The following is a 24295-nucleotide window of genomic DNA, read 5'->3' on the forward strand; positions in this document are numbered from 1 at the left end:
CAAGGTCTCCGAATCAGTAATAGGGATTTTTGAAAAGGCGAGGGTGATGAGCGGGTCCTGAGTCGGACGAAGCTGATGAGGTGTCCCCATGTATACGCAATACGGCGGCCGCGGCGGCCACAACGCGCACTCCGCTGCTCTTATCGCTGATAACAGCTTCTCCTCATCTCTGCTGTTTCTCCATCGATTGATCTACATCGATCTGAACAGTCCCACGATGTTCATCTCAAGGACCGTTGCGCGATTTGGTCGCTGGAGAGCAGCACAGTTGCCGCGTGCTCGCTCCCTTCATGACCTCGCGAATCACCCACAGAGCAAATTCTTGAGAATATCTGAAGAGGTTCGTGATGCGGTTGCGACAGGCAAGCCAGTTGTCGCGCTTGAGACAACCATCTACACCCATGGTATGTATCAAATTGTTATTCAGCCGGAGTGACTGTAGAACGATTGATAGTGCGATAGTAGGGCTCACTTCGCTTAAGGTTTCCCATATCCTGAGAATATTGCCCTCGCAACACTTCTCGAATCGGTGGTTCGTGCCAACGGTGGAGTCCCCGCGACCATTGGCATCCTCGGCGGTGTTGCACGAGTTGGCATGAGCGGAGAGGATATCATTGAGCTGGCCTCAACAGCGGAAAACAAGACCGCACTGAAAGTGTCTCGGAGAGACCTAGGCTATATCTGCGGATTGGTAGGTCAACATTCCCCACGGAATTACACGGTTGGAAACTCAACATCCTCTAGGGCATGACAGGAAAACTCATTCATGGTGGTACAACTATCTCTGGTACAATGATCCTCTCGGAGCTTGCTGGGATTAAGATTTTTGGAACAGGCGGACTAGGTATCAGCATATTACCATCTCAGGACTTCCTAGATCTAACTAGCTCTATAGGTGGTGTGCACCGCGGTGGTGAACGCACAATGGATGTTTCAGGTAAACAATTCGTCAACCAGAGTGCCCATTGCATGAGCATAAACTAATGTATTCTACACCAGCCGATCTTACGGAGCTTGGTCGAACCGCTATCACGGTCATTAGTTCCGGATGCAAGAGCTTTCTTGATATCCCTCGAACTCTGGAGTATCTCGAGACCGAGGGTGTCTGCGTTGGTACTTTCGCTGATGGACGTGAAGGATCTGTTGATTTCCCCGCTTTCTTCACGCGGGAAAGTGGCGTCCGTAGCCCGCGGATCATTCAAGACGAGGCGGAAGCTGCCGCCATAGTTTGTGAGTATGGTTTGAACTATCGTGATTGATTTCAACTAATAAACCGCTAGATGCGCAATCCAAGCTTCCGGTTGGATCTGGAATCCACTTTGCTAACCCAGTACCCTTAGAGTACTCTATACCAAAGCCCGAGATTGATCGCATCATTGAAGAGGCAGTTCGCTTAGCAGATGAAGAGGGCTTCAAGGGCAGCGACAATACTCCATTTGTTCTCGCTAAGATCAAAGAGCTGAGTGGCGGGAAGAGCGTGGTTGCGAATCGTGCTTTAGTCGAGTCCAATGTCAAGCGCGCAACCCGGGTGGCCGTGGAGCTTGCCAAGATCGAGGAGATTGACCGAGGAACTGCGTCTCGGTAAGTCAGTTACATAGACACAGAAATATACTCAATGCTAAGTTGGGAGATTTTCCAATTCATAGACACATGCCCGCTATATCGAGCTATAATCGGTCAGATCAAGATAATATCACACGCCAGCCCAACCCTGAACCTGCCAAGCAAGTACTAACTCCTCAAATAACCGAAAAAGCCGATATATTGGTTGCCGGTTCGCTTGCCATCGATTTATCTTGTGACTACACTCCATTTGATGCCGAATGTGCCCAGATTGCGCCCGTGTCACACACGTCTAACCCTGCTGTGATCGGACAGAGCCTTGGTGGCGTAGGTCACAATGTCGCTATTGCTGCTAGCTATATCGGTAGCGATGTTCTTTTCTGCAGTGTCGTTGCAGACGACTTAAGCGGCCGGGCGGCCCTTTCATCTCTCAACCAGGAGGGTCTTGACATTGCTGGCGTTCAGGTTCTCCCCGCAACTCCGGGAACTCGGACTGCACAATATGTCGCCATTAATGACGCTAAAAAGGATCTCCTTGTTGCCATGGCCGACATGGGAATTATTGAGCTTCCTGAGTCGCAGCTGAATTTTGATGGATTCTGGGAGCCATTGATCGAACGAACCAAGCCTCGTTGGGTTGTCGTCGATGCTAACTGGCGTCCTGAGGTCATAGCTAAATGGACGTCTGTTGCCCGTAAACACGGTGCCCGTGTGGCCTTCGAGCCTGTGTCAACAGCCAAGTCTCGTAGACTATTCGGTCGGGATGCCAGTGGTTCTGGTGCAACTATCAGCCCTGCACAGACGGTTCCCAACAATGCCATCAGTCTCGCCTGCCCGAATCGCCTTGAATTATCAGCTATGTATAATGCTGCACGCGAGACGCTTCTTTTTGACTCACCTGCTTGGTGGAGTATCATTGATGCAATGGGCTTGTCTCCTACAGGTTCTCGTGAGCGCCTTGTCGCAGCGACATCTGCTGAGCTTGTTGACGAAGGCCTGCCACAACAATCCATCCAGCTCCTTCCCTTCATACCATGTCTTATCACTAAGCTGGGCGAATCCGGCGCCCTCTTGACACAACTCCTACCACCAGGTGATCCGCGACTAACAGATCCTGAGTTTGCACCTTATATTCTTGCGCGCGCTGCTCCGACAGCGGAAGTGCCATTTGGAGGTGTTTACATGCGACTTTTTCCTCCCACTAAGACTCTAACCTCCGAAGAAGTTGTCAGTGTCAATGGTGCTGGCGATACTCTACTTGGCGTGGCTGTGGCTGGCCTTGCAAAGGCTGACTCGTCTTTGCGCATCGAGGATATCCTTCCCTTGGCCCAGGAAGCTAGCCGATTGACTTTGACAAGTGCCGGCGGCGTGAGCAAGGAGTTGGTTGGCCTCCGACCTACCATGAGACCGAATTAAGAAACGCTGCTAAGAATCTCGTGTTGTTAGCGTTCTTTGGCATCTCAATAAACCGCATCATGGATTTATACCGGATAATATCTAGCAACTCTTGAGTTGTCACAAATCGTTGTATGGTATAGCACAAAGGAAATAGCCCATAAATGACAATATCTGTGCAATAGTAAAGTGTTTTGCAGAATGGAAATACTTTATCTATACACCGACTTTTGTTGACCCATTGCCACTGTCCTTTTCAACTGGTGAAAGGTCAATCACTGAATTGCCCGACCTCCTCCGCACACGGTTCCTATGCGGCAGTTGCTGGTTCACAGCATAATCAAAGATCCTAGATATCACAACAGAATTGAAATGTAGTAGAAAAGCTGTTTTTTTTGTCGATGCTCGGCTATCATTTTTTCCTAATAATGATGGACTACAGAGTCTTTTATTGGTTTCAGTACACCGTCGGAGTTACTTTTTCCGTTTGGGGGCCAAATTGACGGGGCTGAACCCCCCACCTCATGAAAAACAATGGCGAAAACAAAAGGCCTTTATTCCAAATTGGGGCTGATATCTCTCCTGTGACAAAACAAACATTATTCTTTGCTTTCTGGTTAAAGTAACCCATTCTACGATATGGGTGGAATTCCATGGCAGTCCGCTGGGTGTGCATCTTGCCGAAAACGCAAGGTGAAGGTGCGACCAGCCCCTAAAGTGAGTTCAGGAAAGAGCTAATGAGGCTGAACACAGTGTGACCTTCAAACCCCTGAGTGTCTGCGGTGTATCAAACGCGGTAATACTTGTCCCGGGTATATGAACAGGCGCTTCTTAGCGCATTTTACGCCGTCCAAATCGACGGAAAGCTCACTAATTCCAGCTCAAACGTTCCAACATCGCGCTCAGCCTATGTTTTCAAGTATACCACAAGCTATTGATTTTGGCCTCCAAAACCGCTTGCAGATTTACTCCTGCTTTCTTGAACAATATCAACCACTGGATGAGACGCCCATTTCTCAGGTTGATCGAATGTCGGACATGATCGTGGACTTGCCAATGGTATCGCGGACTGAAATGCTTGATAGAGCTCTGTCGGCTGTTGCGTGTCTAACTTTGGGGCTTATCAATGGTGACAATACTATGTATCGGCATGGAATTGAGCTTTATAATGTGTCACTTCGATTGTTATCAAGCAGTATAAACCGGAAAGCGGTTTCGGATGATATGATATTTACGACAGCCGTTTTTCAAGTCATCGAGGTAGGTCTTGTTGCTGATTTTTGGATGTCAGACTTTGACCATTATATTGAAGGGCGCCCGATACAACGGTGATCCCCAGCCTTACTGGCAACATAATGAAGCCACCAGCATGCTTTTGGGACGATATTGTGGTGCTAAGCTCCCAACTCCACTGTTCAAATACGTCTTCACTAGAACGATGGAATTCGGATGTGTATGTCATCTTGACTTCTTAACACAATGTCCAGTACGAAGTACTCATGATGTTCTAGATATTTGCGGCCGCATTAGGAAGAAGGATCTGCGTAGATCCTCGGTCTCTCTCATGGTTTCAAAGTGGACCACCGATTGATCAAGCTTACGGACATTTTTTCGAGTCTCTTTTTCTCCAAGAGGCTCAAGAGCGGCTCGATATGTCTGATAGCCGTGCATGCGCGGTTCTGTTACTAGGCTATTTGGATTGTAAGAGAAAAATCCTTGCATGGTATTCCGGCATTAAGAAGACATTTGATATATGTCCGGAACTTTGTGCATCGGAAAAAATACCATGTGGAACTCTCCCTGCAATTGATGGGATATTCGGCAAACCATATAAATTTACGTCTCTCACGTCTGCAAAAGTGCACGTGCTTTACCTGGTATCAATGTTACAGATCCAAGGACTAATATACTTTGCTCGGGCTCTTGCTTTGATTCATGAAGGCGTCCAGTTTTCGAAAGATCCGATGTGCCATGACGAATTTCAGCTTGCACGGTACTACTCCATGGAAATTTGTCGATCCGCGCCATACTTTTTGCAGGATAAAAAGAGGATTTGTGGCGCTATGTTGGTCATTCCACCTTTGGTCCAAGCGTCAAAAGCATTTGCTCACTCCAGGAGTCGCAAGCAATTTGACTGGTGTCTTCAATCAGTCTGCCGATTGGCTGATCTGGGGGCGCCAATAGCTATGAGCCTTGGCCCCTATTGTCAGAAATATTGGTCTTTGGCTGAAGATCCAGTCAAGAACTTTGTTCTTAGCCTCCAGTGTTTTCATCTTGTTCCTCGCGATGAGAATGCAAATGGCGACAGTACTAAACTCGCCCAACTGATGGCTTTAATCCGGGGAGACATTAAGAAGTCTGAAATCTAACCAATTTACTGCTTGAGTCAAATGTTGACACTATAGAGCATGGAATCACTTGCAAAGAGGCATATTTTGAATCTTGCCATATTCTCTAACGTAAGATCCATCTATGGAAACGTGTTCCTGAAAGATTAATCTATACCTTGGCTTCGGCTTTCATTTTGGGTACGAGCTCAGGATCAAGTAATCCAGCCTGAATAAGCACACTTGCCTGATCCCAGTACAAACTCTGGTGGACAATGCGATCGGCAAAGAAACTAGCTACCACAACGATCACAACTTCGATATCCCTCTTTGTAGGCGAAACACCTGGTAGTAGCCACGGCACTTCTGTTGTGTGGCAGAATGAAAACAGGATTTCATCAACAATACGATCTGTGCCAACCGTCCGTGACAGAAGCCGAATAACTTGGCTCGGCGGCCCTGTAGGGATGAAATTATCTTGGAAGAACGATCGAAGATCGTGCTCATTGGAGCCTATTCAAAGTTATCAAAGTTGATTCATAGAAAAGAGTTAATGTGGATAACTCAACAAGAGACTGCAACTTACCCCCTGCTTTTGTTGGGACACATTCTAAGGTTGCGTGTTGCTCATCGTGTCCTTCTCCTTTCGCAAGGCAAACATCGTCATGCCCGCGCCTCAGCATAATCTCAATAGCTGATCCAGCAACCTCCGCCTGGCCATTTAGATCTGCAAGCAAGCGATGCCAGTATTCTTCCCAGACGGTTTCAATGTCTCTTATAGGCCAATTGCTACCGACGCCAAATGCGCGCCGTAAACATCCCTGTGCGCGACTCCAGGCCAACTGCGAACTAATACGATCTCCGTCAGTCGGGCTAGTGTCTTTGATACTGTAGTTTGACGGTTTTCGCTCTGCAAATCCCGCATGAGCATTCGGGTAGGTGAAGACGTGGCATCGATGCCGCTTCTTGTAGGTCACGTCTCCTTCCAGCGGATTTATGCTAATCCAGGGCCAGAATGTGCGGGAGCTGGGTTCATGACCGGTCAAATGGATTTGGATTGGGAGATAAGTGGCGGAGGTACTTGGATTGAAGATGGAGGTGGTATCGCAGCAGGCCGGCGCACAGCATTCTTGATTGTGGGAGGTAATCTTGGCAAGCTCATCGGTGGATATGAGTGGGTAGTAGGCTATCAAGGCACAAAGTCGTGGGAATGGATTGGTGTTGCTGGTAGTTAAATGGTGCGATCCGAGGAGATAATAAGCTGGTCGATTATATGCTGTTCATCCCAAGTCAATGTCCGCATCACCATAAAAAGGATTGCACTCATTGGCCTTCTGAACTGATCACATACCAACAATAGCATACCGCTCGCCTGCCTCTAACTCGTCTTCCTTCTCATGCACGGCATTCTCCAGAGATTTTCTATCTTTCTCAGCATCTTCAGTGCAGACAAAACCAAGGTATGTGACATCGAAGCCTTCGGCCTGAAATCTTTGAATGATATGCGGGTCAAAAATCGCATTATCTGAAATCAAGATCAGATGTCTTGGGGAGGGCTCCTCTGCTGTTGACCAGCGGTTGCGCTTGCCAGAGCTCGCACTAACAGTCCGATGGAGATCATGAGAGCGTGATGGAGCATTTTTGCTATTGGGGTTTGCGTCAGGTGCAGCACTGCCGGAACTGGTAGTTCGCCTTGTCAGGCGCTGGAAGACGTTGACCATGACGGCGGTTATCTAAAGTGATTAAGCCAGGGGCACGCAGGTTCCGAGCTTATATAGTTTGTGCCGGAGTTTCCGGCACGCGTTTTCCTGAATTGCACCGGACAAGACCACAAATTGAGCTGCCTTCTGATGCCAATGCTTAGGGTTTTTGGCGAGTGACGTCAACGAGTGCCCCGATAAGATAACCCGCTAAAAGGGATCATGACCAAATTTCCCATGCATTTCACTCCTTAAATTAGACAGAAGTATGCAAATTCGTCAATAATGACAGACGCGATAGATGCAGGCTTCAGTTTCTCCCTGTGTTGGATCATTTAACTTGGCCCTTCTCCAATCCGATTGATGCCGCGAACTCACATCCCTCTGCTACCCGACCAACCAGGCGTACTTAGAAAATATACCATGGTAGAGAACCGATTTCTTGATGGAGGGTCTGCAGTAATTACCCTTCAAAATTATTGCTTGTTAGTTACATATATACCGGATAATGTCTGGCAACTCTTGGCGCTCTCCTTCCGTTCTAGTGCTCACCCCCTTGCCGCTTTTGCTCACTGAGTAGAATTGAGCACGCCCCTGAGCGATCTGAGCTGCTCAGTGACCATTACGTAATCAGGGTGACCTGCTCACTGAGCCCGATCCGGGCATCCTGATTTGCTCACTGAGCCTGACCATAACGTCCTGAGCTGATCACTGAGCCTGACCAGAGCAATCCCAGATATGCTTACTAATCTCATCCCAAGAGGCGATCTGAGTAAGCAGGCTCAATAAAACGCAACAAGCTAGCCCGACCCCTTGTATAGCTTTTCCCTTTCGGTCAAAGAGCGGACATCGTAAATTTGCCACTTCCTTGGCGATCCTTGCCATTGTAAACAGGATGTATTTAGTGAAAATCGTTCAATTGGCTGATTACAATTATTGTAAATCTAAAGCTCCCAGGAGCATTTTCCGTGCCCGATACTTGGCCACATTTGGGGAACTCCGGAGGCAATTTGGGATTTTCTAGACGAACTTCGCATATTCTTTGATTTGATTGGATACTTTCAGATCTCTCTATAAAAATTCACATACCCTTCTATGATCGCCACTACTAAGATGAAGACCTTTCGTAGTTTTGATGTCATACCATTCTCGCCAGATTAGGTAGCAATAAACGGAAGTAAGACCTGCTATTCGCATGACCAAACACTTGCTCCTGGGAGCGTCACAATGTTACATCTTCAAGATAGCTGAATCAAAATAATCTGTTCGGGCGAGATATTATCATAGGCTCCTGGGAGCTTAAGTCTGACTAATGCTGCCTTGTCTTAATGAAGATAGATCTGAACAAGGCTCCCTACACCGATGCCCTTTAAACAATGAACTTATCTAATGAGTGAAAGTGAGTGTAATATTAACTACTTATACTTCTTTCGCTGATAGTTCTTCGGATAGAAAGACATTTACCTATGCTAATTACCGCCCGTCTATGCTATGTATATCAAGCACTTACAGTGAAGCCTAGTGTTACAGACCCACCCCTAGGATGCTAATTATAGACTCGCCTGAACTAATTAGTTCAGCAACAAGGCGGTTAGATAGATTCTGCTAGACAATCTATCGAGATGCTTAGATAATAACACCTAAGTATAGGATTACGTGACAATCCGCTCCGTTTAACGGAACGGACCTGTCATATGATATTGCAACATGAAGCTATTCCCAACTTCACGCCTCAGGTGTCAGTTAGACACCTTATCGGTCAGGCTTCGTAATAATAGCCCCACTTCTCCCCAACATAGATGTACGACCTACAAGACCCTGAGGGTTCGGTGCCCTTCCATTAGGGATTCGTGAACCCCTCTTCTTTGTAGCCTTTGCTTACCTCTGTCACATAGGGGCCACGTCAGACCGCATGTTATAATGTGATCCATCGTCTTTGCTTGGTCATGTGGGAAAAGTGTTGAAGCTTGTACATAAATTGAGGGCTATGGAGAGATCCATGACAGCAAGAAACAGTGTTTTGCTTTCCTTACTTGACGTTTATCTTCCTACCTAGTCGACAGGCTTTCTACCATGTACAAGTAGTTATTCTCTAACAAGAACTTAGGCTTAGGCGGTTTTACTATAGTAGTTACTTAGTTTACCTACGCTTAAAATAATTCCTCCTTAAGTTACTCTACTATAGATATAAGTTAAGCGTTAGTAGTACCGGAACGGATAACTATTACGATATATTACTAGAGCTATCGTTTAGAGCTATAATACTTAGATTATAGTATAATAGATAGGGTATTAATTATATTACGCGCTACTAACTAGTTAACGTAGATAGTACGTTATATTAATATACTACTCTTATAATCTCTAATAAGATATCTCGTAATCGTACCGTTACCGAATCGCTAGGGCCTTATATAGGCTCGGATCTATAGAGGATCCCGAAGATATATATAGTTAAAGAGCGCCTAGTTAGTCTATAGATTAGTTAGGATTAACTACTATATCTTCCTCCTAGTAATAGGTATATCTTTATAGAGTACTATAAAGTATTAAGGTAATAAGTAATAGTCGTTTAGCTAGCTTAAGTTATAATATATAACCCTTAGTAATAATAGATAAATTAACACGAAGAACTAAATATATATAGGTAAATAAGCGTCCTTATATATCTAATCCTTCCGTTACTCTAATAGGACCTTTCCTATTAAAGGTCAGGTCCGTTCCGTTTAACGGAACGGATCGTCACGTAATCCTATATTTAGGTGTTGTGACCTAAACATCTCGATAGATTGGCAGAATCTATCTAACCGCCTTGTTGCTGAACTAATTAGTTCAGGCGAGTCCATAATTAGCACCCTAGGGGTGGGTCTGTAACACTAGTATAGTGTAGGAAGCAAAGGGTGGTAAGTCTAACATTTGGCAGTCATTAAGTAGTTCATGATGTGGAATATTTTGGCGACTAACATAACAGTATTATCTCCCAAGGTCTATACCTATGCTACATGTTTTTCGGACTTATTGACCAAGATAAGCTTCAGAGCTTGGCCCCCATTTCCAGTATAGTGCCGATTTGTCTGTCCAAACGAGTGGGTCACGCTATAATGACCATCAGGATTTAAACCCTGCTAGATCCTAAAATGCGAAACACTCGGCAACTAACTACTGCACACTCATGCACCTATCATGCAAAGAGAAGCAAATGTCCTTTTATCTCACCCTCCCCCCTTTTTATCTCCTCGGGATTGTCAATTCGCCTGAAGTGCTTTCCGTACGATCTACTCACGTCCACTGAAGATGAATGACAAATCTCACCACGAAGTGCCTACGTCAAGGCCAAATCCAGGCGAAAGCTATCAGTCAACTACAAAAAGCTCTGGGCTCTTAGTGCTTACCAAGGACACAAGCACAGATGACCGCGCGGGGGATATCAAGCACCAAGCTCCCGAGCGAACCTCGCCATCAGCAAGCACTATAATCCCCTTGACTCCTATGCAAACGACTGCAAAAAGCTGCCAAGTAGGAGCAGGTCGCGATTTCTCTAAGCGAATGGTTATATTCCGATCGTCAAATTCACCATCAGTGAAGGTCGATCAGATCGCCAGTGAGCCTTGCAAGCACAACCGGTCTCGTTTGTTGCAAACAGAATCTTTAAAAGACTTTGATTTCTCTATGAAAATAAATGCTTCGATGTTTGAGAAGCCCTTTCGTGATTTCGCCGACTTGAAAATCAATTTCATGAAGGATACAGCTCAGAAGAACACTCAATCAAGTCAAGAGTCAAACCCTCTTGGCTCTGGTACTGCAAACAAAAGCAAGAACTTGACAACGGTATTTTCTGAAATCCCCAAAGAAGAGTATCCAAGCTCCCGGTTCTTTAGCGACAATTTTCAAAATGGGCTGTCTCTTGGATGCCAGTTGGCAGGCGACTGTGCTGAATTGTTGGAACAGATTGCGATTCGTCAGGGGCCGGTCGCCAGGGAATCTGGACATATAGACAGTCAAATTCAAAAAATGAAAAAGGCTACTGAGTTGCATAACTTTTTCAGCACCCAGAAAGTTGCATTCCTAGGGGACTCGATGTCGGGTAAGAACATTTTTTGTCTCATTTCAATTCAAATGAGAGTACACTGCTTACATATCGCAGGTAAAAGCAGTTTGATCAATTCCTTGCTTGATTTCCCAAGGCTGGCTGCAGCTGTAAGATGTGCACTGTATCTTCTTCTCGTGTGGAATATTGATAGAGAATATAGGATGATTTCGGTTCTGCGGTGACATCAATCGTTACTGAGTATAGACAGAAAAGACCCAGTCAAACTCAGCGTATTCAAGTGGAAGTTGAGTATTTCCATGGAGTTACTATGGAGGCGCATATCATGGAGCTGCTGTGGAGTTCCCGACGTGTTTTTCTTCCCAATGTTGCGCAAAACTCGTTGAGTGCTGCCGACTGGAACGAAATCAAAGAAAAATCAAAACAAGCTTGGTCTGCTCTACAGTCTGCATTTGGAAGCCAGGTTGGCTTTAGCAAACGTTTTCTTTCAGATCAATCTGAGGGGGCATTTGAAAGAATAACGGAGCAGCTGATCCGTTGGTCGAAGACAATTCCATGGCCCACCAGTGCAGATGATGGGAGGTGGGTGGCATTTGCAGAAACCGCGGAAGAGCTACTCGATAAAACGAGTGTGTTCACAAAGACACAAGTCTGGCCCTTTACAAAAATCATGCGGTTAGTCTCTAGGATCGGATCTTGAAAGAGGGTTTTTACTTTGCAATGAAACAACATTGAAGAGGCTGACATTCAGTTCAGGATATATGTTGATGCTCCAATTCTGAAAGCAGGCTTTGTGATTGCAGACTTGCCTGGTGAGGATCGACTTTGCTAGGTCCGGAATCCATAGCTAATAGTCCTATGTAGGTCTTCTTGACAAAAACCTCGCAAGAGTTCAAGCAACTCAAGATTATATTTCAACATGCGACCGTGTCTTCCATGTTGTTGATATACGTCGAGCATTGACCAGTCAGTCTCTTGAGTCGGCCTTGAACATGACGGCTCCCTCTCCTTCAGCAAATGAAGAGGAGCCTACGAACAGATGGTCGCAGTCTGCAGTTATTTGCACCATGTCAGATGTATGTTGTACTAATTTCAGATTCGGACGACGCTGATCCTTGAAAAGGAAATAGACGAAATTGGAGCCGAAAGGCACCTTCAATCCTCGGGAAGTGTAAAGACCTTGATGACAATGGAAACTTTGGACGAGGAGATTCGAAAAGCAAATCTTGAAGAAGATTCAAGTCAACTGAGAAAGCTCCAGTCAAAGTAAGTAGAAATGATTTATTCCAATAGATCAAAGTTCAGAGTGGAAGGCTGACTGTCGGTAGAAAGAGAACGCTCCTCATCCAAGCGCGAAACGAACGTGTTGAAAATGGCCTCAAGACAACATATAACAGCTCCAAATCAGATGATCTGCAAGTCTTTTGCGTTTCAAACGTATTTTATAGCAAGTGCCGCTTTCAAAAGTCAGATCCAACCGTCCTGAATCAACTTGAAGACGCTCTGAGTAATATTCCTGCTTTGCGAAAGTTTTGCTACTCTACCCTTGCAAATTCGAGGCTGCATGAAGCTAAAAATTTCATTCTTTCTGCGCTGCCAAGCTATATTGCTTCCATTTGTCTGCACTTTCAACCACTGGAAAGTGGGCCCACATGCTCTCTCGATGAAATTCTCAAAGAGGTCGACTTGAACAAAGAATCTGTACTATGCTACACCCGCAAATACTCTTAAACTTTGAGACTAATTCTTTTTCTAGATATTGAATACCATTCATTACTCCAGAAAAAAGGTGAATGAGCTATTTGAAATGCGGATCAATGGGCACTTCAGTATGTTCGCCATAAAACGATTGGAACCCAAGGTCTATCCACTGACTAAGTTTTTCTGCAGATCGCTATCGGGAAACTTGGCAAAAGGAAGCAATACAAAAGGGAGAAGAATGGCTTGTAAGTTCTTGTAAAATGACACTCGGCAACCTACTAACGATCTTTAAGTCAATGCCGGCGGGTAAGAGGACTATTTAACATATTTCTGCTAGGAATCTGATAGCAACTCAGTGTCTTTCAAAAATACTGACGCCTAGTTATCTTTCTAGTGGAGTATCAAGCTTTTTGTCGCAAAAATGGCAAACATGTGGACATCTGGGATGAGCCTGTTGATTGGAACAGCGAATTGATAGGTATAATCCAGCCGGCCCTCGGGTCTGTGTGGAACGACCTAGAGAAAGATGTCTCCTCCTACACTTCAGTGCTTCACAGAGACCTTGATAAAATTTTTGCAGTACTGAAATACAGTTTGAGCCGTAAGCAAATGCGAGTGGGCTTCTGTTATTACTGCACTAACTGGATGTTATTAAGTGAAAAACTTCCCATCATTTTTAATCGAGAGCATTTCGTGGCGCGAGCAAGAGATCAGACAAGCCATTGAGAAATCTTGGGGAGAGCTGAGAAGGGAAATGCAGTAGGGAACACATCTTGCTCATGTACATCTGCCTCCAGTCTGATAATCTATAGGAGCATACGTGCTAAGGCTCTAGGGTCAAACGAGAACTCGTTTATACTGCGAGCAATGCTCCCTGCGTATCGCGCTGCAGCTTCTTTCGATGGTGCGTTTACCAAGTGACCCTTTTCTTTCCGTTACAATTAACACAAAAGCTTGAATAGGAAATTTCAAAGGCAAAGAATTGCATGAAAAGGTTCAAGGCCGAATCAAGGACAGCATGCTTTTCCAAGATATGGTCTCGGCGGCTTCATCCGAGATGCACCTTGCATCGCAAAGACTTGAAGAACGACTGAAAACAGATATTGCCAAAGATAGATTTTCCGCTATAGTTGGGGATGTCTGTTCAGTTTATTCTACAATCACTTTGGCGAAGACTGATGACGAAGAGGAGAAACAGACATCGGAGGAGACCATGTCCTTGGAAAGTCTCAAATTTAAGTGTCGGGGCTTGAAGGCGCGGCACAACTACATTGCTAAATTCATGTATTTGTATTAGGATTGAATCTACTTCAAATTTTGATATATGTGTGACGTATATGTTTGCCGTGTCTGGCTATGGCAATGGATGGAGTAATGGCTATGTCAGTGATGTTCAAGTGAACAGTAAGATAACTACATATATCTTGCGCGATACTGATCGGGCAAACTTTAACAGCACCAGCCCCCACTAAGCCACCATAGACTTGTGTGACAATAACTATCCTTTCGTCTTCTTCTTATAACGTTACAGCTTCCGATGCACAAAGGTGGCATCATCTACAAGTCCTTACTTGCTGATTTTATGCTGATTGATGGCAGAGATATGGCGATACTAGGGTAGCCTCGAGATCTCGAGGCTGTTCGGACAGCATCGAACCATTCGGCAAGATGTCATACTCCAGGGACGAAGAAGCGAGTAATTTGAGGGCTCATGAGGACACTTTGTTCTAATAGCCGAAGAGATATTTAGGCTGTGGGTCCTTGAAAATCGAGATCTCCTGTATTTATCTATTCGTCTTATTTCTTCTTCCGAGACCTCGAATTGAAAGTCGGCACCACACAACGCATTCGGAAGCCTGGCGACCTTAAAACCTGCAATAAATTTCGCAGTTCTAGTGCTAGCCAACCTCTCACTCGGTCAATCGTTCTATTGCCGTTCATATCCCAGGCCATTCAGGCCATCTTCCGACGGCGCAGGCAGATCAGCCAAGAGAATCCGGGGTCGTCTTTTCCATTCAAAGGGCAAACGCTCAGATGGACAGAGGTGTATGTCAGTGCTATGTCGATATGATCTGGTGAGGCTTTTTGAGTGCATTCATTCTGCCTCTACTGCCAACTGCACGTCGTCAACAAGGCGAAGGCGATGGGATAGAAGGGGCGAAGGAATGTAGAATTCCAATTAATTCTTCCATCCTTCTCTCATCATAAAGGTTTGTTATAGCTGATCACGGAGCGTTACTCAGTGCCTGCCTTTGATCCCTCTGCCATATTTGAGAACCTTATCTGCATCTAGCTTGACACCAATATCCCCCTTCTTATAGACAACAGAAATTTATATTCTAATCGCAAATATCGAATGAAGCCTCACAATTTCTACCCGATTCTTAAATATTTGCGCTCACGTCACCAAAGCTTGTCAACCATTTTCGATCTTCATTTACTTTCATCGGCAAGTTTCCGTCATCAACCAGGTAGCGCTGGTACGCCTCACGCAAGAGGCTTTGTCGTGCAACCTCGCAGTCAATTCGGATATCCTCAATCAAAGCGTCTAGTGAGACGTAATCGTACTCTGGCCGAATATATCCGAGAATGACCAGGTTTAGCTGTGTACCATAGAAATCCGGGAGGCGATTGAATTTGGGTTGCGGGACAGCTGTGGGGGAAGGCTGAGTGAGAGGAGGCATGATATGGATCTCCTAGAAGCCATTAGAATGTCAGAAGGCCCAACAATTGGAAGATATTAACAAAGTAGTCAATGCGTGTACATACCACCGACCGTACGGTGTTCTTATAAAACGGGTTATACCCTATGCTCAACACTGCGGGGAGAAGAGTAGCAGATGACAATTTATGGGCTGCGTCTGTTGATCCCTTCTCGTGCCCATATTTCTTGGGGTCCAGCGCGACCACGCCGTAGTATACGCCCGATGTCAGGTCAGGATGCTTCTCGGAGAGGTCATCGGCGGGAATATTGGCAGTTGGGATCCCTAGCTGAAAGAATAATCAGAATATGTATATTTGGACCTTTGCTTCTGAATTTGTCAAAAGATGTATAGAAACGTACATCCTTACTCCCTCGCCCGAAACCTTTAATCACCGGGCCAGACAAGCGCACAGGAAATGGAGCTTCCGGGCCCATATCGGGCCCAGCAACAGTATCACGAGGCTTATCAGGGCGCATTGTTCTTCACTTTCTGGGTAGACGTAGGATGCTCAAGAGAAGCGTGAGGGACTGAAGCGATTGCGATAGACGTCGTGTGAGTCAAATTGTACGAGGGACGCGGGGCAATCGGCGGTTTCGGGTTGTTGCGAATACGAGGAGACAGGACGGATAGATTGCGCAAGCTTTGTAAGCTGCAATCTGATAAGATAGACGGGCGCGGCACTGTAGGTAGCGTCTGGGTGCAGCGTGATGCAGCAATGGCGCGTCACTGATGCGGTTGAAGCGAGGAATAACTCACGACGGGACTATCGATAAGCGGCCAAAACCTAAGGCACCCTCGCGGCTCAAGATGGCACCAATCATGTGCCGGGTCAAAGCAAGCAGGTGCATGTGTGAAGAGTTTAAAGATCTACTATGGATGACGTCGATAAAGGAAAAGTGACATTATATCTCATTATTAGCACGATCCCAGCCCAGAGACATCATTTTTTCCCCTTTTGAGCGCCGCGAAAACCAGAAATATCAACGGAAGCCTGGCAAAGCAGAGCCGAAGCGACCAAACACCAACAATATGTACTGACAAGTCACAAAATCAAGCCACGAAAAAGAGGCATGGGGAATCATACAGTCCCGGTAGCAAGAGCAAGATATGTACCAGAACAAAGTTGGCAGAAGTGAAGCGAAGACAAGGGCTCGAAGTGAGCCCAGTCAAGGGTATGAAGGAGGAAAAATTGACAACAGAAAGCGAGATAAAATGAACAAGAAAAAAAATTGCGGAAGGTATGGACAATAGAATCAAATGCATGGTAAGAACTATACAAGTAGGTTAGTATGTGCCAAAACTGAGCTGAGATCGGAAGTGCAGATAATACTCACGTTCATCACAATAAGCATAGGAATGTCGAACACATCTCGCTTGACTGTCCAGCAGTACGCGCATTCGACCTTGCCATCCTTGAATCCGAGTTGATTCATTCCGGCCTCTCCAGCAATGCCGCCTTTGCGCAGATGGTTGTTCCACTTTCCGTTCTCATCGGACTGCGCTCCCTCCATGTCCTCCTTGGTCTTATATTTGAGCAGTTTGCACCGAGTCATAACACTGCCGCGAGAATCGCCAAACGCCAAGCGGGCAAAGTCTTCATAAAACTCTACTACACTCTCATCGTCAAGTAACTCTGCAAGAAAAACTGGTTGTGGGCGGCCGCTGTTGGCATTCTCAAGAGTTGAGCTGCGTGGGGTGAAGCTGCCACGTGAGGTCGTGCCAGATTGCGGCGCCGATGTTCCACCGGTGTTAACATTGAGATTCGGCTCTTTGCCGAGGAGGACATCCTTCTTCCACCCAGTCAGGATGCTGAATTCCTTACCCACAGCGGCAATCTCGCCTGTGCGTCGACAAACAATTGTCGGAGTCCCGCAGGCATTGATAAAGTCCTCATACTCCCAAAGTGTCCGTTGGAAGCATTTCTCCATGAAGATAAGGTCATCACGGTTCAGTGTCTTGGTGGTCGCAATAAAAGATGGCCGGATAGATGCCAGCGCTTTGGCAATCCGCACGGTCTTTTGGGGCGTAAAACGACGCTGGATGAAGGCCGTAAGATTATGGAATCCGCTGGTATATGCATACGGCTCCTTCACGCTCTCATAGATCGACGATGGGTTGCGATGACGTCGCTTGGGGCCCACCTGCAGATCACGATGTTTCAAGTTTGGCGTCGTGATCAACGGTCGCTGGCTATTCGGCGCAAGGTTATTATTCGACTTGGACACATTGTTATAAGGGGAATCCTCCAATCCTGCGACCGTGACATGTGGACTGGTTGCCGATCCAGGGCTAGTAAAGTTGGCAGGCCCGCTCTCAATTGCAAAGGCATGCGGCGCGTCTGCTTTCATGTGTCCGGGCAACATGCCATTCTGGCCATATACACCGCTCACGTTCACATGCGTTTGACCCGAGGCTTGCCCAGTCGACCATTCATTCAGCAAAGGATCGCCGAACATAAACGGCGGTTGATTCCCCGGACTTTCGCCAAAACCAGGAGCTGGCGTGGAGAATTGAGCAGACCCACTGCGGCCGATCGACCCTCGCTGTGTTGCTGAGTCGGTGGGCGAGTCCCCAGCCCCGGTAGCCATATGACCCAGCATCCCGAATTCTAGAGCACCATAGCGATTTTCAAAGTTCATGCTTGACAGGTCGAAATTGAATAATGCCGGATCGCTGGGATCAAAAAAAGGCCCCGCAAAGGGATTCTGTGGGTTGGTTGTATCTCCCGAAAGAGCAGCATTGGTGGTCGGCTGCTGGTTCACGGTTGACGATAAACTCGGATTCCGACCATTAACGCCGGTCTTGAGATTGAAGGTTGGGGAAACAGGAGACTGGGTGGTAAAGGGCTCTGACTCAAGGCTGTTTCCTGATATATGTTGTACGATCCGGGCTGCGGTTGTGGTTGCGGCTGGGGCGTGGGGTAGAAATTACTAGTGGTTGACGACGGCGGCTGCTGCGGTGTATTCGAGCTGGCACCGTTTCTGGAGACTGGCAACCCATTGCGTATTCCGTTGCTGTTGTTATAAAAGGTTCCACCGACACCGGGCATCAATGCTCCATCGGGAGCGTCGTGGAGATATTTGGCCTTCTTGCGAACGCCATCGTGGCATGCATCCTGCAGACCGCGCTTGATACAACGTTGGCATGGCCGCTCATCACCTGAATTATAGATTAAAAATTAGCCAAGACGGATATTCTTTACTTGGAACATGCGCATGCAGGCGCATGCCGATCAAGAGGCGTACCGCAAGTCAAATGAGCTCGCTGGCATGCAAAGCATGCTCGTCGGGCCTTCTTCCGGCGCGGTCGGGAGGGATCCTTCGCGTTCACAGATTTACGACCATTTTCGGGTTTGTGACCGTCACCGTTGGTTTTCTGCTTGATTGAGTCCATCGTTTCCAGGTGGTCGGTGGTATCGACCGAGTCGCGATCCCCGCCACTTGGGTCTGCTGGAGTTGGGGAGCCGTTCTTGGCTTCCACGTTCATTTCGTCATGTATTCCTGACGAGGAAGTTTTTCGCGGGGGACGCGTTCAAAGCGTATGGGTTCTACAGTTCCACAAATCGTGTCAAGGGTCAACTGGTGGCACCTTTCTCTCTTCTGATCTCAGGATCCCCGATACGGTGGCGACGGGACCATCCGCGCTCACCCTCGATCGCTCGACGGGAGAGAACCACGTGCAAGGCTGGGCGCAACTCTGCCCCAGCTTCTGATTAGAGAACAAAACGACCGCGAAGGATGGTCGGCAAGTCCTCGAGCTCCGAATTTCACTGGTATCGCTGTTTGAAGCGTCTACCGATCGCGGTTTCTATTTGCGCGCGTTCGCGATCAATTCTGGCGGGGGAACGGATGGTAGGTATCGGGTTGAGTCACGGGTGTAACGAGGCACAATCGACTCGAAAAAGGGCGGAACGAGGATCTGACGCATTGAAGGGTCTTGAAAAGGCTTATTGAAGCAAGAGCCACGGCGACGAGTGAGGACAGGAAAATGCCGCAACGGTTTCGGACGCAGCTGAATTCGGGAGTGGAGAGGCGGCAGGCTGATTCGGCTGCGGGGAAAGCGGGAATTAATTCAGTCCGGATGAGAGGAGGCCAGTGAACCGCTCGTTTGATCGGACAGCGGCGAGGCAGGCGAAGGGAAACTCCGTCGGAATATGGCGTGGGGGAAGTGATGAGGAAGAGAGTGGGAGGAACTGGAAATAGCAACTCGATCGGAATGTTCCCGTGACTACGAAGCCCAGCTCCCAAGCATCCAAGGCGGACAGGACTTCAACCGAACCGATTGCTTTGCGAACCACCGCAAACTCGCGTGCGTAGTGACCAGGATGTGTATGATGGTAAGATTTTAATTTTCGGTGGTTGCTTTTTTTTGGGGTCTCGTACTCTTTCGATTCTTAATGGATTTTTCCTCGCTTTCTCCAATGACATAGGGCCCCATTTTGGGTGGCTCCTCCTGTGGCCATACTTCCCATAGTTGGGCCTCGTTTCCCTCCGCACAGATGGATATACTTCGCCAGACACGCCCAGGAATTCCTTTGGCTTTTTTTTTACCTAATTAAAACGAGACAAAATCGGACCGCAAACCTAATGCAAATTACGAGGGACATTGCGTTTCCAAGTAGGCTTTCACCCCGAGCATATCTTCCCTGGACTTCTCGAGGCCTGAACCCACAACCCACATCGATGGCCCTTGGACAATGTAGGTCGCAACTCACATGCTGACGTTAGGGAAATCTGTGACTGGAGCGCGGCACTTGCGAGGCGTATTTTACGGTACCGGATAATACCCGCTGTTTCTGGACGGCATCGCGTCGTTTGACCCGCCGTGATTGGCTCCGGCGAGCCCAACCGGGAGATCGTACACCCCGCGATGGAGGCAAATGCGCACGTGTGGTTCAATAGCTGTGATTCTAAACCCTGGCTTGAAGGTTCAATCCGAAGACATCTTCAAGGCCTTGAGGCCTAAAAGGCCTCGGAGCCCCCCTCTTCTGCGGTTTTCATACACCCTTTTCTCAGACTGTTGACGGTTGTCGGAACCGTCCTCCGGCTCCGTTTTATCCCGAGGCTACGGCACTGACGACGAGCCTCGGTTACTGTTGTCGCGAGCTGAACAGGGCGACTTAGTAAATAATTTTTTTTAAAAAAAAACTTCTCATATTGAGCTGCGGAAGCCAATTGAACTGAGGGTGATGTAGCGAGATGAATTCTAAGGCCACATGACGCTTCGTATACTTCGTAACTGGACTGGAGAGAAACAACGGGGAGTTCAGTCGGAGAATTCGAGTTCGGCCCAGATTCACCCCTATGCCGGGCGGGTGAACTGTGGGCCGTTTTGGCTTTGATTCAAACCGCAGGGACAATGCCAGTACTAAAGGGTATAGTTGCTGTGAAAAAAAAAGCAGGAGAGTAGAAAGGAGATGTGATATAGAGGACTCTATGATGGCTGTTTAAGAAGAGTAATATTGGTCTACTTTTATTCACATGTTTTGATCATTGGAATTTTGATTCCAGCTGTAGGTGGGACAACAGCTGGACTGTTGGACCGTGATCCTGGCGAAGGACCGAGCACAGGCCCTATGGCTTTCAAGAAGCTCGATGTCACCGGATCACGGCATATGAGGTTTTCCCATGCCGCAGTGTCCAGAATCTCGCCTGGAGATGTTGGTCTAGGACGTTGAGCTGCACTGGGATCGAGAATAAAACTGCAGGCACTCACTTTGAACCACATAGTCAAGAGCCGAACGACCCAAATATTGGAATGAAGAGGTTAGAATATCGATCCGAATGAGCGGTAGGGTACTGCTGCAAGGAACCCGGACAAAGAACATCCAGGTGATTGGATTATTCAACATCTACATAATCAAGAAAGCAAAGGTTACATTTGTGAGGTGGCAAAGCGACTCGTCTTTCGGATACGAGCTCCATATCGAAAAAAATATAACTACCCAGAAGTTAGCAAAACGTATCAGACCTGGATATGCCATGTGAAATTTGTGCTGGCTTGATCAGCGCCATGTCATTCATGCCACATGCAGCTGAGATGGTAAGACTTCCTTTGGCCCGGCTTTCGTTCATGGGGATTGGCCATGCAGGGGAAACGGCAATACAAAGGTCATAGCGGGTCCGATCGAGAATTGGAGAAGAAACTCAGGATGAGCATATCATACTTACGGGAATGGAGTCATGACAAGTGTGAGAAATGCCAGCAATGAGGTCGCCCAGTGAAATCCGAGGTTATTATACACTGCACAGCCGTTAGCAACTATATACCATAGCGATTACAATCAAACCATAGTTGGATAGAGCCCTGCACCCTCCGGTACAAGTTCTAAATGGGTTGAGAGAGACACGATGGTGCCACCTTTCTGCAGCTGAATTCCAGTTGCTTCATGCAAAGCACAGACTCTTGAATTCCAGTCACCGTAGGAGATCGCATGGGGGACAGACTTACTCTGAATTCCGAACAGGGGAAATATTCCTCCAAAGCTTGACCGCATGAAGCTATTGGCGGCCAGGGCACTGGCAGCAAAGGTGGGGTATGCATCAACCAGAAATGTAAAGATGCCTGAATAAACGAGGATAACACTGGCAGTAGCACAGCCTGATCAGCATCTGAAAAGGCGCCAGGATTGAAGCTTTGGCTGAAGGTCAGGTGTACTTACCCTGCACCAAACACTGCACTCCCAATAATTGGCGCAATCCAGTGGACGTTGGGGTAGATCGTCCATGCAAATATGAATAACCCTATGGTAACTAAGGGCCCACCCAGAATTGCTAAGCACCGAGCAATTAGATCTCATATACTCACTTTGAAACAAATCAAGGCTTACCTGGAGGCAATCGCCACTCTGGCTGAAACTCATCGGTCCTACGCGTCGCATTTTGAAAATTGCGTTCCAGGCGCATGTAGTTTCGGCGCCAAATTGGGTCAGAGAGGATTGCAAGGACCATACCGACAAAAAGACCCATGAAACAGAGACCACGCTGCCACAGTTCCAGGCCATACACAGTAGAAAACACCAATTGAAAAGCACCGAAGAAAAGATACAGAATGCCCAATAAGATGGCAGAGAAGACACATAGGTTCAAGCACATCGGCTCTAGTGCCAAGAGCAGGATAGGGCGATACATCGATCGCAGAACCGTCTGCGCCACTGATCGCTGCAGCTTTTCGATCGGCGCTCTCCATCGGTCGTCTCCGGTCTCCTTGCGGAGCTTCTGCGCCTTGCGCCTCAAAAGCCTAATCGCATGTCAATTATACTTGATCGAGGCCGCAACAATGGCAGGAGTTCTCATGACCCGCCGGGAAACATACACCGGATGATATGTCTCTGGAACTAGAAAGATTATCAAGACTAGTAATACTCCTGTCCAGATCAGGAGTACATAGAATGTCCAACGCCTAAAAACGGTATTAGATTGAGCCACAAGATCGAAAACGGCTCTGATATTACCAGCTTGTAAAATCGTTAATGAAGCCGCCAACCCTGTCCAAAGGTCAGTCCTTGAAGTCATTGCCGCGGATATCGGGAAACTTACAGAGGCCCGACTTCGGGACCGATGAATGGACTTGCCGTATAGAGCATCATCGGAAATGCCAATTCATGTCGATCAAACATGTCGCCAACAGTACCGCCAGCAACACTCAGAAATGCACTACCTGACAGTCCGTTAAAAAACCGACTCACGAGCATCGTTGCCGTGTTCTTTGCCACCGCACATGGGATGAGCCAGATCAAAAACAGCGAGAAGGAGGCAATGTAAATATTTCGTCGCCCATAGAACTAAGAAGAGACCAATCAGTTGAGATCTTTCGTTTGGTCTTTTTTCTTATTTCATTCTGGAAAGCAATGTTGAAACTGACCTCCGAAAGCGGGCTCAGGACGAGTGGGCCAATTCCTACAAAAATCAGGGTTAGCAACAAGGATCAGTTAGCAAAAGGAAAACCGTTGATTCCAACAAACCTAGTCCCCAGATGAAAAATGATAACCCCAACGTTGCGACTTCTTGGGAGCAGCCGAACTCGTTCATCAGCTGCGAATAGGTGGTAGTATACATTGACGAAGTACACGTCCTGCAAACGGCTAAGTAACCACCCAAATAGGCGAGTCATAAATATTTTCAGCATCTACTCACACGCAAAGCGATCCCATTGAAACAATGATCACGATCATCCATCGCCGAGCTGTGTTCATGTTGCGTGGATTCATGGGGTCGCTCTCATCCCAACCAACGATAAATCCTCTATTCTCATCCGGCTCTCCCCCAGCCTCGTCGGCCTCTTGCCTGTCAAGCTCATTGCCGCTAATGCTGACTCCATCATTTAGCGACCAGCAGTGATCCAACGAGCGGCGGGATGCATTGGTGCGCTGCTTCTGGAGCTGCGTGCCACGGTGCTCATCATGCGACAGCGGCCCGGTGGTGATCGGGGCAAAAGTCGCATCCTCGGAGTTAGTGCCCTCCAGCTCGCCATCGCTCTTTTCCGCCGTAGAGGCATTCGGTAAGTCCATGGTGTTTTGTTTTTCGTTGTCGGTCAAAAACCCGGGAGATGTTGAGCTCCGTATGGACGTCATAACCCGTGTGTGACTAATTAGTATGAATGTCAGGTCATGCAGTTCACTAATAATCCATGACTGGTGACCAAGTCCGACTAGACAATATATGCAAGGATAGAGCGCAGATTTAACTAATGGGTCTGAGCTTTCACTTCTTGCAAGTCTTATTATGAAAAATCGGGAGCCATAGGCCGAAGCTGAATAATCACCGTTATCGCGAAGCCCGAAGGCGCTAATTTTTCTGGCCTACAGTAAGATATCCACTTGGCTCGGCCATCGGGCCGATAGTCAATAAATGGCTA

At 47.2% G+C, this 24295-nt stretch overlaps 6 protein-coding genes across 6 annotated transcripts; 2 read left to right on the forward strand and 4 right to left on the reverse strand.

Moving 5' to 3' along the window:
• Positions 1-88: 88 nt before the first annotated feature.
• On the forward strand, positions 89-2979 carry N7462_011587 (pseudouridine-5'-phosphate glycosidase/carbohydrate kinase family protein; the record flags this gene model as incomplete). Its single annotated transcript, XM_057083301.1, has 7 exons — positions 89-404; positions 483-691; positions 745-844; positions 896-937; positions 1000-1230; positions 1281-1581; positions 1647-2979. The coding sequence occupies 7 exons, from the start codon at positions 89-91 to the stop codon at positions 2977-2979; spliced, it is 2532 nt and encodes an 843-aa protein (XP_056927714.1).
• A 2484-nt stretch (positions 2980-5463) lies between these two features.
• On the reverse strand, positions 5464-7006 carry N7462_011588 (dienelactone hydrolase; the record flags this gene model as incomplete). The annotated part of the gene is made up of 3 exons (XM_057083302.1): positions 5464-5798; positions 5872-6561; positions 6637-7006. Coding segments are annotated over 3 exons (1395 nt in total), but the record flags the coding sequence as incomplete, so codon positions are not given.
• A 3990-nt stretch (positions 7007-10996) lies between these two features.
• N7462_011589 (uncharacterized protein) lies at positions 10997-14031 on the forward strand (the record flags this gene model as incomplete). Its single annotated transcript, XM_057083303.1, has 14 exons — positions 10997-11069; positions 11130-11182; positions 11236-11708; positions 11790-11845; positions 11898-12109; positions 12157-12299; positions 12362-12734; positions 12790-12862; positions 12924-12979; positions 13028-13040; positions 13129-13335; positions 13391-13493; positions 13547-13638; positions 13697-14031. The coding sequence occupies 14 exons, from the start codon at positions 10997-10999 to the stop codon at positions 14029-14031; spliced, it is 2262 nt and encodes a 753-aa protein (XP_056927716.1).
• Positions 14032-15118: 1087 nt separating this feature from the next.
• On the reverse strand, positions 15119-15915 carry fmn1 (riboflavin kinase; the record flags this gene model as incomplete). The annotated part of the gene is made up of 3 exons (XM_057083304.1): positions 15119-15430; positions 15504-15725; positions 15799-15915. The coding sequence occupies 3 exons, from the start codon at positions 15913-15915 to the stop codon at positions 15119-15121; spliced, it is 651 nt and encodes a 216-aa protein (XP_056927717.1).
• A 777-nt stretch (positions 15916-16692) lies between these two features.
• N7462_011591 (Zn(II)2Cys6 transcription factor domain-containing protein) lies at positions 16693-18925 on the reverse strand (the record flags this gene model as incomplete). Its single annotated transcript, XM_057083305.1, has 4 exons — positions 16693-16710; positions 16774-18305; positions 18371-18598; positions 18685-18925. The coding sequence occupies 4 exons, from the start codon at positions 18923-18925 to the stop codon at positions 16693-16695; spliced, it is 2019 nt and encodes a 672-aa protein (XP_056927718.1).
• A 2478-nt stretch (positions 18926-21403) lies between these two features.
• On the reverse strand, positions 21404-23948 carry N7462_011592 (MFS transporter; the record flags this gene model as incomplete). The annotated part of the gene is made up of 11 exons (XM_057083306.1): positions 21404-21434; positions 21610-21682; positions 21890-22023; positions 22101-22212; positions 22269-22678; positions 22754-22840; positions 22893-22925; positions 22978-23222; positions 23303-23337; positions 23403-23512; positions 23575-23948. The coding sequence occupies 11 exons, from the start codon at positions 23946-23948 to the stop codon at positions 21404-21406; spliced, it is 1644 nt and encodes a 547-aa protein (XP_056927719.1).
• Positions 23949-24295: the final 347 nt, after the last annotated feature.

This window comes from Penicillium macrosclerotiorum (genome assembly GCF_028827735.1).
Source record: "Penicillium macrosclerotiorum strain IBT 26536 chromosome Unknown utg000014l_segment0_segment0, whole genome shotgun sequence".
NCBI classification, from domain to species: domain Eukaryota; kingdom Fungi; phylum Ascomycota; class Eurotiomycetes; order Eurotiales; family Aspergillaceae; genus Penicillium; species Penicillium macrosclerotiorum.